The 20,514-nt window shown below is 27.6% G+C and overlaps 1 protein-coding gene and 1 non-coding gene across 2 annotated transcripts; both read left to right on the plus strand.

Annotated features, from left to right (window-relative positions):
* The first annotated feature begins 85 nt into the window (after positions 1 to 85).
* Positions 86 to 7,514, plus strand: EMC4 (ER membrane protein complex subunit 4). The gene is made up of 5 exons (XM_016074920.3): positions 86 to 222; positions 3,259 to 3,367; positions 4,499 to 4,652; positions 5,416 to 5,573; positions 7,311 to 7,514. Exons 1-5 carry the CDS (start codon positions 155 to 157, stop codon positions 7,344 to 7,346), a joined length of 525 nt encoding a protein of 174 aa, XP_015930406.1. The 5' UTR covers positions 86 to 154; the 3' UTR covers positions 7,347 to 7,514.
* Positions 7,515 to 10,806: 3,292 nt separating this feature from the next.
* LOC139424767 (uncharacterized) lies at positions 10,807 to 16,018 on the plus strand. Its single transcript, XR_015433119.1, has 2 exons — positions 10,807 to 10,897; positions 15,937 to 16,018. It is a non-coding gene; the product is annotated as an uncharacterized LOC139424767 (transcript).
* Positions 16,019 to 20,514: the final 4,496 nt, after the last annotated feature.

Raw genomic sequence — 20,514 nt, forward strand, 5'->3', positions numbered from 1 at the left:
CTTTTACCTTACTTGCAATAAAAGTTTCAATTATTCAAATTTTTTGAATGATTCAGAGAGTTAAAGATTACAAGCAAAACTCCCAAAATACTTTTAGATTTCATCTTTGTTGATTCATCGAATTTTGTCAACATCGTTCAGGAAATTGAAAATTATGGCTAGTCAAGTAACAAATAGACTTGCTGTGAAGCGTCATAAATGGTGTTTTTCTTTTGCAACTCGGTAAAATAATTCTTGATCTAATTGATATGGTGCTTCATTATTATCAATATTGTGTGCATGCTGTTTAGAAGCGAAGCGCTTACCTAATCTGTTTAATAGATTAGGTAGGCGCTAATTTTCTAATCCTAATCTGCTTGTTATTGAATTCTTTTATTGTTAATGAACAAATTATTCTTTCCCAATGTAATTCAACTGAACAATTATATGAATATTTATTTTGCAGCTGTGTAGTTACTATAAACAATAGACATAGATCTAATAATTCATATGCCAGCCAATTATGAAAGCCGAACCACGTATTAAAATTCTGGCTCGAGGTTATCGCAAACGTTTGTCAGCATGGTGGATCAAAATATGTTTAAATGAGAACAAAATTGATAATAATAATATATTTCTTCATGGTTGAAAAAAAATTATTTAATTCTTGATAATTTAAGAATTATTTATCTTAAAGTCAGGGTTCATCCTAGGTGGGGTTTTCAGGGCAAACCAGCCACCCCGTTTGTCCTTTGAATTATAAATTACATCCTACATAGGCTTTAAAACTGATTATGTGCCCCATATATTAAAGTTAAAATAAGGTCCATATGCATATTTTTTTTTTTTTTTTTGTAAATCCACGAGGCTTTCAAATTTTTTTTTTCGAGAGTAGTAAATCGTTTTTCGGTTGTAATTAATCAATTATTGACCATTTCCCTATGATTTTTCAAATTCCGATATATATAATACATTATTGCGACATGTGCACATTAACTTAAGCTAATACTTCTTTTAAACGTTTCATTCACGATGATTCCATTCTAATTTCACATTTGATATTTTTTTCAGGAACTAAGTATTGCTTTTTTGCCCCTTTTCTCATGGTTTTACAAATTTCAATATTTTTAATACGATATAGTTATGAGATGCTAGTTCAAAATTTGCATCATTGCTTTTTGATGTGATCGCGAATCATGACGATTCTATTGCAATTTCATGGTGTTTGATGATGGATTTTCCCGCAGGTCATTTATAATTTTTTTCAGCCCTTTTACATGGTTTTTAAATTCTGATATATTTAATATGTTGTTATTACGATATTCGAATCTTAATCATCACATTTAGATGCATTTAATTGGTGACGATTCTATCGTAATTTCTTTGTTTTATGATATATTTTTCGACGTCATTTATCATTTTATCGATCTCTTTTATCCGGAGTTACAAATTCTAATCTTTTTAATGCAGGGCTATTACGATGTTCGATTTGTAACAATTCTATTGTAATTTCACGTAGTCAGATAATATGTGGTTCTGAAAGTTCACATCGATTTTGTAATACTAGATAATGTATATCGCACAAACTTTCAAGATAATCCTATTGCTCTTTTCGGTAGTTATTTTAATTTTTTTTTTTGGGTCCTTTGCACATGGTTTTTATATTTTCTGATATTTTTGTAAATGTAATACGATGGTAAAATTTGAGTTGTCACTTTTTATGGTGTTCAATTTGTAACGATTCCATCATAATCGACATCGTTCATTGACAGTTTTCTCGACTGTTATTTATCATATTTTCTTTCCTTTACACATGGTTTTTTCAAACTCCAATATTTTAATATGTTATTATGACGCATGACTTTCGATTTGAATTATCACTTAGTGACGCATTTGATTTGTAATGAGTCTGCCGTTTTCCGATAGGTTTTCAGAAATTTCCACATATTTTTTCTTATTCTGATCAATTTTACATGATGTTATTACGACAAGGGAGTTTTTGGATTTAACTTAGTAACTTTTTGACTTGCTCAATTTAGATCGTTTTGTAATTTATGGGTCTTTTTTTTTTTTTGCAGCTGTGTGCTGTTTTTTAACTATTTCCTCATGTTTTTTTTTTTTTTTAATTTTTTTTATTCAGATGTAATTAATGAAATGTTATGGCTAACAAATTTCCTATTTTTGTAATCACTTTTCCACACATTAATTTTCAATAATTTTTTTTGCAGTTATTACAATTTTTCATGTTTTTTAGATTCTAGTTTAAGACAGCTCTTTTAAATTAAACTAAGTGGCAATAAACATAATTTGACTTTTATTGTTAACATGTTTTTTTTTTTTTTTTCTATTCAATTTTTAATTAAACCTTTTTTTAATAATTTATTCTATATTCTTGGTAATATAGGATAGTTATTTATCTAATTAAAGTCAGTGTCAAATTTAATTTTTGCTTTTAATTTAATTTTTATTAATAAAAATTTTTCTATTTTAATTAGATTTTTAATTAAACTTTTTTCTTCTTATTTGTTCTTGGTAATCTAGAATAGCGATTCCCAATTTTTTCGACTATGGAACCCTAAATAATCAATTGCTTTTGGCCGAACCCTGACTTAATAAATAAAGTTTATAAAGCAATTGTGAGCAACCTATAAAAGATTACAATTCTTTTAAAATATTAATTATAGATTTTTCATAGCTTTATAATTAATAATTTTATATAAAGTTTTATGTCTAACAATTAATTTGCAGCCCTTGTGCTGTATTTAGCCTGGCTATGAATTTGTTTTTAGTGCATATATAAAAGCTGAAAACAAATAAAATAGTCCAACTTATGGTTCGTTTCAAAATGAGACTAAAAAAACTGCTATAAATGTTGAAAATGGTTATTCAGGAAGCATATTTCTTTTTAAAGAGTTAAGTTATTTTATTTTGATTTGAAAACCGCTATAGGGAATACTTATGCAATATTTTATAAATGCTCTTAATTTGTTCTATACATTAGAAATGTCATCTTTTTTTTTTTTAAAAATTGCAATTTCTATCTTATTGGCATTATACATGAAATAATTTCATAAAGGCAACTGAGAAAGTAAATAAATTATGAATTACAGGTTGCATCAAAATATAATGAGAAGTTTAAAAAATTATTCTTTACACAAAATGTTACTCGCTTTTGAAACTTCTTCATCGAACCCTAAGGCTCGGTGAAACATCATTTAGGAACTGCTGATCTAGAGCATGATATTTTAAACTATTAATTGTTTTTTATACTCATTGCAGAAAATCAGAAAGGCAAGCTGAATTACCTGCACCTCCTGGGTATAGTGCTTCATTAGGTCAAGTTCATGCTGAAGCTAGTAAAGAAACAGATGCAAGCTTAATAGTTAAAGTAATGAAATATTTTGAATCAGCTATTTTTTTTTTTTTTTTGGCATTTGATCAGTATTCGATGACATGGTATATTGATTAGCGACAATCTTAAATTATTTGTATCAAATTTGGAAAAGGTTATATTGTGCATTAAATAAATATCAGTTATAGTGCATTAAACAATAATTTAATGTGTTTCTTAAGTGTAACTTTAGAATAATTTTATCCATAGATTATTCCTCCTTTAACTCTATCATTTTATTTATTTTTCTATATTTATTTTTTGAACGATTCTTTTTTAATATATTTTCTTACATTTTTAACTAGTTGATGTATATTTGATTTGATTATCATTGTTAACAATTTTTGATTTAGACTTTTAATCTATGCATTTAAATAATTTAGAAGTATGCAATTTATCACTTTCAAAAATTTACGTATCATTCCTAGAAGGTAGTTTTAAATTAAACAAAGAATCTAAATTTATACCTTATCATGTCAATCAGATTCCTTATTTCCAGGAGCATATTTCACATAAAATTTTATTATTATATTTATTTATTGTAAAGTCACATTTAATAGAATATCTTTGTTATATTTTGATTTTTTATTGTCATTTCACAGACATGATATGAAGAAAAATTTTCATGCTATTTCTCTTTATGCTGTTTATAAGTTTAATTTAATAGTTTTATTCATTGTTTCATGTTCTTACTCTTAAAAAATTTATCTAATGCAGAAAGCCTTTAACTATCTAATTATGCTTTTTTTTTTAACATTTTAAAGGGTGTCCAATTATTGAAGTTCGATTGAATTTTTGAATTCCGATATATTTAGTATGGCACTAATTCCAAAATAAATTATTAAAATTTTTTTAAGTAGTTTCCAAACTATATTTCTTTTAGAAGTGATTTGATATTGTGATTTTTTTTATTAATATTATTATTAATTTATTTTATAAACATTGATAATAAATATTTTGATTAGAAAATTAGCTATTGCAAAAGCTATTTAACATACAATTTTATGTGATTTTTTTAAAATTATATTTCACATAAAATGATATAATACGCCTCTTGATAGATATTCATCGAATGTGCATTATTTTTAAACGCTATAAATTAATATATGGTTCATATTTCTTTTTAAGAAATCATGGGATATTGCACTTGCTCCACTAAAACAAGTGCCAATGAATATATTCATCATGTATATGGCTGGAAATTCCATATCAATTTTTCCAATAATGATGATTGGAATGCTGTTTATTCGTTTAGTTAAGGCTCTCCTTACTATTCAGTCAAGTAAGATATATATTTTTTTGTATTCATAATTTAAAAGGTTTCAAGTAGTTTCGTTGTCTGTATATTACTTATCATTACTTAGGATTTAAGTTGTTTTTTCAGGTTGTTATACAATAAACTAAAATTTTTTTACATTTGATATTTTGTATTTATTTTTCTTGCTCTTTTAACTTATTCCTTTTTTTATCCCTTTCAATTTTTTTTATCTTTTTTTATTCCTTTCAATTTGTAATTGGTTTCTACATACACTTGTTAGTGGCTATTTCTTTTATGCTGATTAAGATTTTTGTTCATTTGTTGCTAGATTTCAAAATTCATTCTCTCTTTGTGACTTACAATTCTTTGTTAATTTCTTATTATTTGAACTTTAAATTCTCTTTAAGTTATTCTTAAAAATTTTGTTCTGTAAAATTTTTAAGCCTTATGCAATATCATTTTGAAAAATTTTTAATTTAGATATTCATGTTTAAAGTTTTGTTTATTTTTTATCTCTTATTTGAAAAATGTTAGATCGTAGTATACAAAAACATAGTCTTATGATTACGGTGGCAATATTAGTAATTATCTACTTTGGCTTAGTTTGATTTTATTTTTCTGTGATCAGTTTATTTTATTTTGTATCAGCTTTTTTAAAAGTGTATTCCCCCCATATTTTTTAAGTATCAATTTTCTGATCTGCTTGTAATTCTACTTATATGTAATAACTTGTGTTGAAATAAGTTGTAAATTTATATACATTTCATACATTAGTTTCTGTTTTCAGCTTTTAAGCTAATTGAAGGTGGTCAAGCTCTGCTTCAAAAAGCTGTGTATTTATTTGGAAATCTGGTTTGCTTAGCATTAGCCCTCTACAAATGTCAATCAATGGGTTTGCTTCCAACATATGCATCTGATTGGCTAGATTTTGTTCAACCACAAGAAGTGAGCTTGAATTTATTTTCATACATATAATTTTTCTTTAAATTGTTTTAAAAATGTTCCTGCATTTATTTTTTTAATGTTTTTTCTAAGTTACATATATTTGTTTAATTTATAATACTTAATTAGCCTTTTTTTTCAGCATTTCAAAATGTGCACAGACATAAACTAAACTATTTTTCTTTTTCTTAAAACGAAATATTTTACGTGCTATACATTGTATTATTTTAATTATGTGTACCATTTCCAATATGACATTGGTACTCTAAAATGTTTGCTGTCTAATTTTATTAGAAAATGGCGTGAAATGTTTAAAAAATAAAATTAGTGCTTAAGTGCTATATTTCTGTACTAATATTATATTACTTTAATTATTCGTACCATTCTCCTTATGACATTGTTATTGCCAAACGTTTGTTGTCTAATTTTATAAAAAAAAAGGGAAAAAAATGGTGTTGCAACATAAAATTATCAAAGGTACAACCCTCAACATTCTTCTACTGTTAATGTACCTTTATATATCTCAAAAATAACATTTTTATTTAATTAATGAAGATAATGCTTTATCATGCTTAAATTATTGTAGAAATAAGCAGCTAAAACATTTTAATTTAAATGAAAATCAGTAATATTCATATTAAAAGAAATTGAAGCACTTTCTTATCATAAATAAATAATTAAAATAAATATGTCACGAGTTTGAAACATTTAATTTATTAAAACCAAGTAATAAGCAATGCTAAATGATTGTAAAATATTTTGTCCAAAAATTAAAAAAGTTGCTTAGAAGGAAAAAGTTAAGAGTTTATAATGGGGAAAATTCTAAGATGCTTCCTTTGAAGGTACTAAATTTCTATTTACAAAGATGGTGTTGAAATTACAAAAAATCAGTTTTAACTTTCTACAATTCTAAAACTAATAAAAACATTTTAAACTATTTTTAGAATCATAGGCATAAATTTTTTGCTCTTAGCACAAATGGGTCTGGAGTTATTCTTTTCTCTATTTTTTTTCTACAGTTAATTGATCTCAGTTAACCTGTGATAGTCCAGACTTACCACATCTACACTATTTTTTTAACATACTTATAATTTGTAGCACAACTATTATTTGTTTTTAATCCTGTTGACTTAGCTTATTTAGATACTTAGAAACTCGTTTCAGTCATGTGACTAGAGTTTTATGAAAGATGCACTCAAACACTTTCTTTTATTATTATAGATACTTCATAATTTAGGGTGCCATTTAATATATTTCAAATCCTCTGTTCTGTCATCTTAAGAAAAAAGGTTATACCACAAGAAATTTAAATTTTGAGATAAAGATTTTGGTAAACAGCTGAATCACTGTTAAAATATTCATGGATTCACAAATTGTTTAATTGTGTTGTAATACCTATTAATAAGTATTAATTATGTAATGGCGAGAAAAATCAAAAATAGTAAAAAATGAGAAATTATTATTTTTTGCTTTGGGGCAACAGTATAAGATTTCTATCTATAGTGTATTGTAAGGATGGATACAGAACCTGAAGCCCGTTGACCAAAATTGGCAAAAAATGGAAAAAAATATCTCTTGATTTTTTTTACTGGTCTTTAATAATAAATAAATAAATAAAAAAGTTAAAATTGTCCAAGGTACAACACTCTTTCTCATTATTTTTTTTAATTGTGCAAAATGTAATACTATTTTTATTAAAAAAAATTTGTGGTTAAATTAATAAGTTAAATTTATTTTTAGAGACTGGAATATGGAGGAGGAGGCATACTTTTTTGATCTGGCTTTTATCTGCCTGCAAACTACCATTTAGTTCAAGATTACACTCAATATATTATGGTTGTGTATCATGGACTTAAAATTATGTAAATTGGTATTGTAACAAATTTTTATTATGTAACTTTATTTGTCCTTGTAATATATTAAATAAAAACTCTTTTACTTGCATTTTAATTTGTAACCTGTCATAAACTGGCAATTTGCAGAGTTATGTGTAACTTTCTTGTGAAGTATAAATACTTTGTTTTGGTGATAGTAAAGATAGTAACCAGTGTTTCGATGATATAATGGAACATCATCTTCTGTGCACAGAACAAAAGAAAATAATTGGTGATGAAAAACATAACCAAAGATAATTCCATGCAAAAAAATCATTTTTAATATTTATTGTTTTTTTACTATTTTATTTTTAGATAAACGGAAAAATGTGTGATTTGTAAGATCTACAATCTTTTATATCATTTTAAAGAATATAACTTTAAATAGCAATGTTTAAAATTTGGACAATCTTGGTCAAATATTTTTGAGAAATTAAATTTTAAATATAAACTTTTTTATAATTTAATTCTGCTGATTTCGTCCAAATTTTGTATGTTTCTATTATATTCTTTAAAATAATTTTAAAATTAATATGCTTTAAAATTCCATTTTTTTACTATTATTAAATAAATAAATATTTAGAAAAAATTTTGAGAGATTTTTGGACAAGCTAGTTTTACAATTGTACGCAAGTTTTTTTTGATTTACTTAAAACATTCTCCAGGTATGGTAAAATATGTAAGAAGTGAAATTAACATTAAGGAGTTGAAACTTTCAACTGCTTTACTAACCAAACTGTTGGGACCATAGTTTCCAAATAGCTGCTATCCCCCATATTTTGAGGTTCAGAAATCCAAATCCATTGAAGAGAAGGTGCTTTTGTGTAACTTAAAATATTGACTTGCCAATTAATTAACATCTTTCAGGTTTGGCCTTTGAAATATAAAGATTGAATCCTAGAGCATGAAATCATCTCGTTATATCAAATGTTATTTCTGGTGTTCACTTTTTTTCACACTGTGCCCCTGTTTATTTATATTTTTATTTGTGGTATGATAAAAGAATAAAAATGGGGTCAGGTTTTCAAACTTGTTTACTTAATTTTAAAATCAATTATTTGATGAAATGTTTTAATTTCTAAACTCAATCAATCTTTTAAATTCAATAAAAACCTATGTTAAGATACACAGGGAACAAAATGTCACTCACTATACACACATACAATAAAAAAATTTTTATTTTCTAATAAACTTTTGAAGACTTATTTTCAATTTTTTTCTTCATTTTTTCATTAATTTATTGAATATTGGTGACTTCCAAAATGTGAAAAAACTATTTCTTACTATATGGCTATTAGAAAATAGTAATAATATGACTTCTTATAAAAATAATTTATAAGACGTCATATTGTGCTATTGAAAGTAGCATCTCAGTCAATAAAGGGGGGTTTTAAATAAATTTAGCAAAAAATTGTTAGCTTAATGTTAAAAGATTAATTGCTGTAGTTAATTAGTTATAGATTTACGAATTTCTTTTTAATTGTATACCGATTTGTTTAATGAGTAATACAACAAATTAGTGATTCACCTGATATTTCACTCACAATTAATCCTGTTGGTTTATTCACCGATATGCTTTTCTTTATTGTATACTCATTGTATAAATAATTGTTCAAAATAGCTTATTATTGTGTAGCTAACCTATGGAGGACAATTGATGAGGTTTATGAAAAATAGAAAAAAAAACAACATCTTAGGACTGTTGACAAGATTCGTGAATACGTAGTGGTTAAAATCAATTTTATTGGTGGATCTGATTTTTTTTTTTAACATGCTAGGGGTAACTAGTAATAATTAGGGGTTTATTTTTTGAGGAAAAGTTTTAAAACGTTTCTCAGCATATATCGGTCTTATCAACTTCAATAAATGCTGCAGAATTTTGGTGTTAATTAACCAGCACCGTAGCCATTTGTGTCATTATAAAGTCAAAATATCCGGTTAACAAAAGCATGAATAAAAGAAACAAAACATATAACGAGATAAAATATAAGAGCAATTTTTTTTTGCTGATGGAACATCTGAGCGAGCTGTTGATTTTTGAGAAGATAGTTTTTGTTTTTGGAATTAGAGGTTTATTTTTTAATTTTGTTACTGCATTTATTGTTGTGAAATAAAGTTGTTTTTTTATATATAAAGAACTGTTTTCTTAATATAGCTTGATATGTTACATTATGCTTATGGAACATATCAGAAACGAATTCTGAATAAAAATGAATTCTGAATGCTGTTTAAAAATTTACATTAAAAAGACAGAGAGGTTGGTTAAAAATATTTCCTGCTATTAAATGAGAATTTGTTATTCTCATTCAGAGTTAAGATTCTCTCTCTTGATATAAAACAGTTAATTAAATAATTGAAAATAAGTAAACAAAGTAATCAAAAGCCTACACTAAGCCTACAAAACATTAAAATAAAATTAGTTTTACGAAATACATAAATTTTTTGAATGAAAAAAGTTAATTTCTTCAATAATATTTAGATTTTTTAACAACTGAGCTACAATTCTCGCAGTGACTTATAAACGTGTAAAACAGTTAATTAATTATCTGAAAATAAGTAAATAAAGTAATAAAAAATAATTTTATGCAATACATAACTTAATCATAACTTAATGAATCATTAAAATTCTGGCTATTTACAATTTAGTTTCGATTCTCTGTCCTGTTTGGCTTATAATCGTATAAAACAGTTAATTAATTCTTTAAAATTAAGTAAATAGAGTAATCAAAAACCAAGCCTATAAAATATTAAAATAAATAAAATTACTATAAAGAAATACATACAAAAATTTCTTTGTATGGAAAAAGTTAATTTCTTCAATAATATTCAAGTTATTAATAATTGAGTTTCTAATTTCTATCTTGACTCACAGTGACTTATAAACGAATGACACAGTTAATTAAATGTCTGAAAATAAAATAAAGGAATCAAAAGCTAAGTCTACTAATTATTAAAATGATAATTGAAATAAACAAAATTATCTGTAAGATGTACTTAAATTGTTTTGATTGAAAAAAGTTAATTTCTTAAATAATTTTCAGGTTGTTAATAATCTATTTTTGCTTAAATAAAATAGAAGAAATATTCTTTCAAAACTAATAATTGATAATTCGTGGGAACACATTAAAATTCTATTGAAAAAATCAATTCTATTAAGAGAGACGATGTTGAATTAAATTTACAGTATTATTGCCGGTATTGACACTAAGTAATGCATTCTGCAATCACTTTACTCTTGCGTCACTTGTATAAATTATTAAACAACATAGAATACGTATCGATGAAAGTTTGATTAATAAGTCAATTTCGTCAGAATTTTTCGTTTTCCCTCCTTGCTGATAAATCATTGAATTGAGTCTTCAACTTGATATGGATAGATTATTTTGGACTGCTGATAAAGTTTTCTTGTTCTCTACTTCTCACGTAATAATTCTTTAAGATAAAATTACTTATGTAAGTACATACATTTACTTAAAATCAATGTTTAGTTTCTAGTTTTTCATTTATCTATATATATATATATATTATATATACTGGCTTGCCACATACTACGCTTTTTGCAAAATATTTCATACAGTGGTAGTCATTTAAAAACGAAAACTTTCGGAATTTTTGATAATTTTTCCAGCATTTTAAATGCCTCACCACAATAGAGCTGAAACAAAGTGGTATTGCATATGAACTTTTAAATCTTTTATTTGTAGTGGTTTAGAAAATAAGTTTAAATGAATGAAGATTAATAGATTAAAACATAAACATAACTACCACCAGAATAATTTTTTACAGAAAACATAGAAAGTTGGTAGCCACCATTATCTCTCTCTCTCTCTCTCTCTCTCTCTCTCTCTCTCTCTCTCTCTCTCTCTATATATATATATATATATATATATATATATATATATATATATATATATATATATATATATATATATATATATATATATATATATATATATATATATATATATATAACGTCAATGCATTGTATATTAATTATGCTTGAAACTTTTTTGGGGAAAAGTTTATATTTTCTCTTTAAAGAATTCTTGAATTTTGTTTCACTGTAATTTAAAAAATCGTAAGAACCGCAGCATTTTCCACTGTTCAACTTTATGTTTCATTTTGTTTTTTTCTGCTCAAAAACATTAAAACCTAAAATAACGAAAATGTGTGGGAAAATGTACAGAAAGTAAGATGGAATTAAAAAAATGAAATAATTTTTTAAAAATTATTTTTAGAATTATTTACTGTTAAACTTGTAGTAAAAGATACCATTATGGCCATTAGAACCAGTAAAATTCAATCATAGAGTTAAATGTTAACGTACTGAAAGGGGCCATATTTATTTGTGATCTTAACTTGATCTTTTTCTTTTGAAAATTTAAATTTGTTTAAAACTTATTGCAATTCTAAAGTCTTTTTTTCACGAGTTTTTTCTCACTCATTTTGACTTAAAGAATCTTTGTTTATTATTTAGGAAAATTTATTTATCTCCCCCAAGAATTTTATTTCATAAGCTGACAGTTAAGTTAAAATCAACAGTCACAGAAGAAAAATAAAAAGAATGAAATATTGTTGCCTGATATAAATCTTAGCATCTAAGTTCAAATATGTAAAAATAAAAAATCAATTCACGAGAGAGATAAATTATTTTTTGATTAAACTTTTATAATTATAACAGTCTCGCTAACGAGAAAAATTATTTATCATTTATTTCTTCTCATATGGTATTAGTATTGCACACTATGTATTCCTAAACTTAAGCTTTTTTTTTCTGTAGTTAATTAATATTTAAAATTCAGGAAATCGTTCATTTCGCATTTCATTGTGATTAACATATTAATAAAACTTTCTTATTTAAAATTATATTAATTATATATTTTATAAACAAAATGTTTTTATGTAAAATATGGCATTTTAAGAAGAAGAAAAAAACGATGAATGAGGATAAATAACAGGAGCGAGTAGAGAATAAAGCCTTCTAGTAAAATTGCAAAAATAATGAATTTCCCTTCCCCCCAACCATCTGTTACAGAACAATATAAGGTTTGCATTCGTCTAAAATATTTAATTTATAAAAAATTTTTTAAATAAGTATACTTATTATAACAAGTGTCATTATAACACTTGTTAAAATTGTTGAGCAATTGTTGTTTATGATTATCAATCAGGATTGATACCCCGATAAGAATTTGTAATTTTTTCAATCTATATCTTTACTAGCTAAAAGGTTAGCGCAGTGGTCGGCAAACTTGTTAGCCAAAGAGCAAAATATGAACATTACAACAATTTTTAAAAATATTGGGAGCCAAATCTGCTTGTTTAGTAAACTTTTATTACACTAAATAAGTAGTACACTAAATAAAACTAAATTTCATACTTAATAAATATTTATTAATGCGAACAATGTGCTTGCATCTCCTTGGAAAGTTTGAGTAAGTCAGGTTTGTATGTTATACATGCTTCCAAGTTCTCATCAATAAGACGACTTCTCAGTTTACTCTTGATAATGTTCATGCTTGAAAAAGATTGTTCGCATATATATGTAGAACTGAAAAGGGAAAGAACAGCGAACGCGAGCTTTTTCAGCTGATCGTAAGAGTCAGGAATACTATTCCAAGCGTTGAAATTGATCATGTCTTCCTTCTCCAGGTCATTCAAAGCAGACCACTTGTGTTGCGTACTAAGATTATCTTTTTTCTTCTCCAATATTTCCAATACAACACAAAGACGTTCGAATTTAGAGTGTCATATCTCCTTGTTTTTTAAATCCAGCAATTGTATTTCAAAGCTACCAATGTCAATTTCAAGAGGGAAATTTCAACTCGGTTATCGTAGCATTAAGAGGATTTTAATTTATCAAAATAAGATGTAATTTTTTTCTTACCAAGTTTTTTTTTAAATGAAAATATTATTGCGCCTTCCGTGGATATTTGTGTCAGAGCCACACTTTTGGAGCGAAAGAGCCACATGCGGCTCTGGAACCGCACTTTGCCGACCACTGGGTTAGCGTATACTTTGTTCTGCATAGACTAAAGTGAAAAACAACGTGAATAAAGTATAAATCATGTGCAGAAATAAGCATACTATTTCGCCTCTCTAGACAAAAACTTCCCTCTGTCGTAACTCCAAATTGTGTTTAAACAGATGATGAACGGATGTTTTGAAATATTAAATAAGTACACTTGTTTAAAATGTTGAGCAATTATTGTTTTTGATTATTGTAAGAGTTTAATAATGAATATTTGGATGCGTATAAAGTTATTTATGTATTGAAAATAAAGATGGTGGGTTGGCATCCATTTGCATATGTACTTATAAATGGGTTTGTATGTGTATTTGGATATAGTCATGATTGAAAATAGTTAAATGATTGAAATGTCATGATAAACAAGTTAATTCCGAAATATATAAAAGGTAAATAAAATAAATTAAGGGGAGCGGGATCGTTAATGAAAGTGGTAGTACAATGCAATTGTGGGATAACAATAACCCAATAGGTTCAAAGGGTCACAAAGCGTGAGGTTTGAACAAATTGGATGAAATTGGTATCACCAAATTTGGAAAAAGGGCGAAACTAAAATAAGTTAGATATTAAAGATAAAAACGATAAAGTCATGCTATATCCAGATACAATTTAACATTTAAGATAAATGGAATAAGCTGATGTTTCCAATATAATAATAGAAGGCATGCCCAAAACAATCAAAAGGGTACTCACCACACACAGGAGGAAAAAAGAGATAACTAACAGCAGATACAGACTAAAAATAATCACACAAATCACTCTATTCAGCTGAACATTTATTTTCATAAAACGTTTTGTAAAACATTATTTCGTAAAACAACTTATTTTGTTATTTCGTAACAAACAAACAATATAGTTCCAACGCATTTTGTGGCACAAAAAAAAAAAAAACAAATCTTTTAACAAGAAATGGGTGACAAGAGAATTTAAAGAAACCAAGGCGTCTTGCATAAAGTTAACATATGAGAAAACGAGTAATTTAATCGTTAAAATAAATATGGAAAGAAAAGCTTAAAATCGAGAAGGTTTTTCTTTTATGTTGAGGAAAATTGAAGGTATAAAATGTTGATTTTAAATTTACAGAAGTTGATTGTAGTTATGGATTCAAAAGAAATCCCTCGATACGGACCGAAGTCCGCATCTCAAGAAAAAATAAAAAGAACCAGCTAGAAGGAAGCACAAGAAAAGAATGAAAAGTCACTTAAAAATTCCTTAACTGGTATAGGACCAGAAAAATTACGGCCAATTAAATTTAAAGAGGCGGAGAGTGTGAAATTTAAAGGAAAGAGATTGGTTAGTTAGCCCCCCTGAAATTAAAAGAAGAAAAGAAAGGCGTGAATAGAGGGGTTGGTTGACTTTCCCCACAGGAAGTGCGAAGACCGCAATGACCACGAGAAAGGTCAACAAGAAAGTTAAAATTGCTAAATTGAAAAAAAAGGAAAACGTTTAAAGAAAAATTAAAGGCTTAGGTGAAATTAGAAATTAAAATGTCACATTACATTAAGTGACAATTAACAATCAGGATTGATACCAATAAGAATTTATAATTTTTTTAAAAATCTATATCAATACGACCTAAAAGGTTAAGGGTATACTTGTGCCGCATTGACTAAAATGAAAAACAACGTGAATAAAGCATAAATCATGTGCAGAAATAAGCATACTATTTCGCTTCTCTAGAGACAAAAACTTTCCTCTATCTTAACTCCAAAAGGTGTTTAAACGGATGATATTATGTTATTTGGTGTTTAGACACTGAAGGAGGCTCTTGTCTAGAAAACCGAAACTATATGTCTATTTCTGTGCTTGATTTTTTCTTTATTCACGCTGTTTTCATTTTAATATGCCTAATATAGTAATTTGTAATTAAATACAATCTGAGAAACAAAACATGGAATCAGAATTTTCTTTTTTAATTTTTTTTTCTTTTTCAGCATTACTGTTAAAATGTGAATTACTATTAAGTACATTCGTTAGTTTTTCTGATGAAATTTTAACTAGGTAAAAATAACAAGAATCCAATTTTTTTTTAATATTAAGCTCTCGTACAACCTGCATAGATAAAATTTTAAAGTTTTTTGTTTATAAGATTAAACTAGTCATTGCTTATTTTAATTGCGACTTTCTTCTGTTGAATCTCAATAGTGATGCATCCGATACTGATAATGAGAATTTTATGTTGTCTAAGAGTTAAAAAGTATGTTAAAAATTATAATTAAAAACTGACTACAGAAACTACAGAGTAAATCAAAGCGAAATATTTCGCTTAATTCTAGATATTGTAAAAAAAAATAATAATAATAACGTATGCATTTAAAGATGCATAGTAATATGAATGGGTATAATAAGGTGTCTAAATTTTGTTATAATATGATTACATTTAAAAATTTCAGAGTAAAAATTCTAATTTAATGTGTTAAAATGCATGCAACAAATATTATATTCATGTTCATTTCCTTTGCAGCCTGGATTTCTTCTAGCCTAGTCTTTCAGCCTGCATTTATAACCAGAGTCCTAGCCTGGCTGTGAATGGAGTCATATGCATTTGGTGTGATTGCTTGCGTCAAAAAAGTGTCAGCTAGCAACATATTTCATTATTAAAAAATTGACATTCGTAAAATTTGATTTTACCCACTTAAATATTGAAGCTACAATTCCAGGAAAGAAATTATAAGTGAAATAAAATGTCGAATGAAATTGAAGACAGTTCAAAAATCTGCATTTCATGCAGTAAGAGCTACACAACGCCATCTTTTATCATGAATTTAGGCAACTGCAACCACGATGTTTGCAAAGTCTGTTTGTATGATAATAACGCCAAAACTGGAAGCCAATCATGCCCATATTGCCAATATCCAATAGCAGAACAGCAGCTTGAAATGATACTGAAATGCACGCAAGATACAAACGGTTGTTTAGAAGATATATCCTATCAAAAAATTTACCAATCTGCTGGAGGTATCCTTGTTCGCAGAATCGATGGCATTGTGCATTATTTAGCTGTTCTCCAGAAACGATTTAATATGGATCTGCAGTGGGTGTCCCCTAAAGGTCGATTGGAGGGAACTGAAACGTCTTTAGAAGCAGCTAAACGAGAGATTTCCGAAGAAGTAGGATTGCAGACACTAACATTAATTGATTTTATTTGTAAGCAGTGTTATTCCTACACAGAAAGTGATAAAATGTACAAGAAGACAGTATTTTGGTATCTTTTTAACGTTGAAGAACCAAATGAGTTGAAGTTGAACGATGAGGAGGGGTTTATTGAGGGAAAATGGTTGTCTTTTGAAGAATGCCTTAGTACATTTTCTCATGAAACTTTTATCGAGATTATCAAGATGGCTGATTCTGTATTGAAAGAATAGACTGTTTTGCTTAAAATATTACTGAGGTATGTCACAGGAAAAAATAAAAATAATGTTTTAACATAATGTAGCATTATAATCTATATTTGAAGAAATATATATTTATATATATACGTAATAATATTACAGGCCGATATTTAACAAGTAAAATTATTATTAGATTTTCCTGCATAATATTGTAAAGACATACCACAGGGAAGGATATCTATAATATTCAAACATATTACAAGTAGTAAACATTATATTTATAAGAAAAATATTCGTAAACTATGCGTTTCATAATTACGCGTAAGCATTTAAGTCTATGTAATGTCTTGTGAGATGTAATTTACTTAAGCAAAGCAATGCTTTTAGCATTATAAAAATCCGGGAGCACTTATAATTTTATAGCATAAAATAAAACAACCTATTTTTTATTATGCATCTTCTTCAGTGGTACGGCAGCCCTGGGTGGGCCCTGGCCTTCTCAAGAATTTTCCTCAAGGTCTCTCTATCTTTGGCCATGGTCTTTTAAATAATTACTTTAAAATGGCAAGATCCCTTTCAGACAGTCAGCCCATCTGAGATTGTGTAGGGCAGTAGCTCTTGTTTCAGAGGGCTGGCCAAAAATATTTTCTGGGTTGAATGCTCTTTGTTCATTCTAATAACATGACCAGTCTATTTAATTCCTTGGAGTTTTACGTATTTGATGACGTCGGGTTCTTTGCTTTCACGATAAAGTTCTAAATTTGAGCATAAGCCGTGCCATAAGCCATCAACTTGTATTCCTTCAAAAATAGCTCTTAGCATCCACCGCTCGCAGACTCTAAGAGCGTTTTAATATTTTTGTGTCATTTTGTCACTGTCGCATTTGAAATTAATAGCTTAGTCTTTCTCTTAATTAAGTTTGATTTTAGATACTTTTTTAATCTGTAAAAGTATCTGTTGACAGCATTAATTCGCTTCTGATGATGTTGTCAATATTACGCCCATAGCCCAGATATGTAAAGCTGTCAACTTTTGCAAATTTATGTGTAGCAATCCACAGGTGAGTATTAAAGTCTATTACTTTAATGCATTGCATGTATTTAGTTTTTTCCTGGTTGACTGTGAGATGTATTTTACTTGCCTCCTATTTCAGGGCTAGAGAAGCCTGTTTCACATCAGCAGGTACTCTTGCGATGATGTCAATATCATCGGCAAGTACAAAAATTTACACACATTTATAAAATATTTAGTTTCTGAGTCGCGAATGACTTTTTCTAATGTTATGTTGAAAAGTAAGCATGCCAGTGCATCATCCTGTCCAACCCCATCTCTAATTTCCATTGGCTCTAAAAAAATCGCCCTGAATTTTAATTCGTTGCATGATCATATACCTAGTGTATGGGCAGTTGGACTGGGCTATAAATCGATGTATCGAGACATATCGATTTAACGTATATATCGGCAAGACGACACAGCGACTTTCATTCAAGGCGATGCATCAGAAATCTGATTTAAGCCGTCGAGTAAAGACAACGAGCGCAAAACGATATAGCGATATAAGACACGCAAGGATATAAGAACGATATAGCGATATAAGACTCTTCTCTTACGTTCCGATGTCGACTCGCGCTGTGGAAAACGATGTTCGTTTCGTTATGTTGAAATGGCCTTGATTGGTGAGCTGTAGAATCAGAATCAGAGTTTTGAGAACACATATCGTTATATCGCATGTTCCTTTTCGCACCTCTTAGCTTTTTTTTTTTCGTTGTCGCGACTTTTCTTGTAGATGATTTTCAGTGGGACTAACTTCGTGATCGCCGATGTTACCTTGTTCTGAAGGCAATCTATTATTGAAAAGAATATATAAAGAAGAGTTTCTTCATTAATTAGATAAGTTTTTTTTTTAAAGAACTTCTTTTTATTTTTAAATGTGAAAATTATCGGCAATCTAATTTAGGCTCCCATAAAGAATTGAATTTGTTAGGTTATTTTTTTACTTTCTTTTAATTTATTAAAAACTTTTTGGATGAAACTTCTACTAATTTAATGAGTTTTTATTACTGATTTTAAATTTATAAATCTTGTTGTTTTTATTTTTAGAAATAAAGTTAAAACAAAATTTATTTTTGTCATTTGGATTTGGATGTAAGTCAATAAACTTTGTTGATACAAAAAAATTTGAAAGGTTTGCGTATTTTATTCATTTTTTTAAATCATTTAGCACTTCGTTTTATTAGAGAGTATAATAATTTTTTTTAAAAAATATTCTTTTCATATTATTTGTTAATTAGCTAAATATATTATCGAATATCACAATTTTTTTATTTTTAAGAAATTAAATCTTACTTTGTTTTTCGTTCATAATTCGGTCATTATTTAATTTAATTTAATTATTTATCTGAAATGATAAGGTCCCGCAGTGGACTGATCGTTAAGACATGGTTCCCTGCAGATCACCGAAGTCAAGCATGACTGGCTGCGGTCAGTGTACGGGTGAGTGACCACTTGGATCAGTCTGCGTAGGGACCGAGGGTGTGCGGTATTCGTCCTCGTTAAACTGTCCTACCGTAAAGTGCTCGACTTCGCGTGCAGGTCGTCGAGCTACCGAAACGGGGGTGCCATCCCATCTGCAGAGGATCAAAATTGTGATGGCATGTCTTCGGATCATCCTCAGGGATGTTTCCCAGACCGTCGCCAATAGCCCATTGTGCAGCTCTAGTGTGACATAAATGAACTATAATAGAACTATAATAACTGAAATGAAATAAATTAACTGAAATAAAAAATAGTGTTTTAAAAGCGTTTCTTTTTCTAAAATTTATTTAGCACTTTGTTTTAAACATACAAATAATTTTTAACGTTTCATTTAGAAATTGAACATTACGATCGAACTTAATAATTATGTAATTATTTATGCATAATAGTACAAGAAAATATTAATTTGTAAAAAACGCTTTAATAAAAGTTTTTGACTCTTTGTTTTACGCGTATTATGAATTTCTAAACAAACATTTCAATAAATATTTACTAAGTAAGATTTGTACATTGTAGTCAATTCATTTAATTTATCAATTTATACATTGTATTATTCAATTTGTACATTGTAGTCAATTTATTTCTTAAGCAAAACATATATATCTTGAAATTTATAAATTGATTTAAATCAATCTGAGTATGAAGTTTTGATAGAAATCTGACTTTCTGTGCCTTATAAGTAAATGAAATTCAAAAATACTATATCGTGATACATCGCTATATCGCGATGCAAAACTGACGATGCATCACGATATATAATTTCTAATATCGCCCAGTCCTAATGGGCAGTGAGTCTTACAAGCTTGTCAGGGATATTAAAGTGACTCTGAGCTTGAACGAATAGTTTCCCTTTAATGCTGTCATAAGTAGTTTTGAAATATACAAAAGAGATGGTGAGTTCCAATTCCAAATTCTCCGGGTCTTTTCCAGAATATTTCGGACGTAAAAATTTTTTCAGTTGTAGATCTACCACTCCTGAATCCGCACTAGTAATTTCCAATGGTGTGTTGTAGATTTCAGCAATAGATGGGCAATTCCATCATTTACTTGTGTCACAGTTGCAGATAGATGACTTGAAAAGTTGCGGATAGATGATTAGAAAATATAATTGCTTTAGTTTTTTTTAAAAATTGATTTGAAAACAAGTCACTCAGTTCTATTAATCGTTGTTAAAA

Source organism: Parasteatoda tepidariorum, chromosome 4 (genome assembly GCF_982258835.1).
Source record: "Parasteatoda tepidariorum strain Cologne lab strain chromosome 4, Ptep-v5.0, whole genome shotgun sequence".
Lineage (NCBI taxonomy): Eukaryota > Metazoa > Arthropoda > Arachnida > Araneae > Theridiidae > Parasteatoda > Parasteatoda tepidariorum.

Coding starts and splice junctions, on each gene's coding strand:
- EMC4 (XM_016074920.3), top strand. CDS start 155: ATGGCTAGTCAAGTAACAAATAGACTTGCTGTGAAGCGTCATAAATGG. Junction 223..3,258: donor TGTTTTTCTTTTGCAACTCG/GTAAAATAATTC, acceptor TACTCATTGCAG/AAAATCAGAAAGGCAAGCTG. Junction 4,653..5,415: donor TCTCCTTACTATTCAGTCAA/GTAAGATATATA, acceptor TTCTGTTTTCAG/CTTTTAAGCTAATTGAAGGT.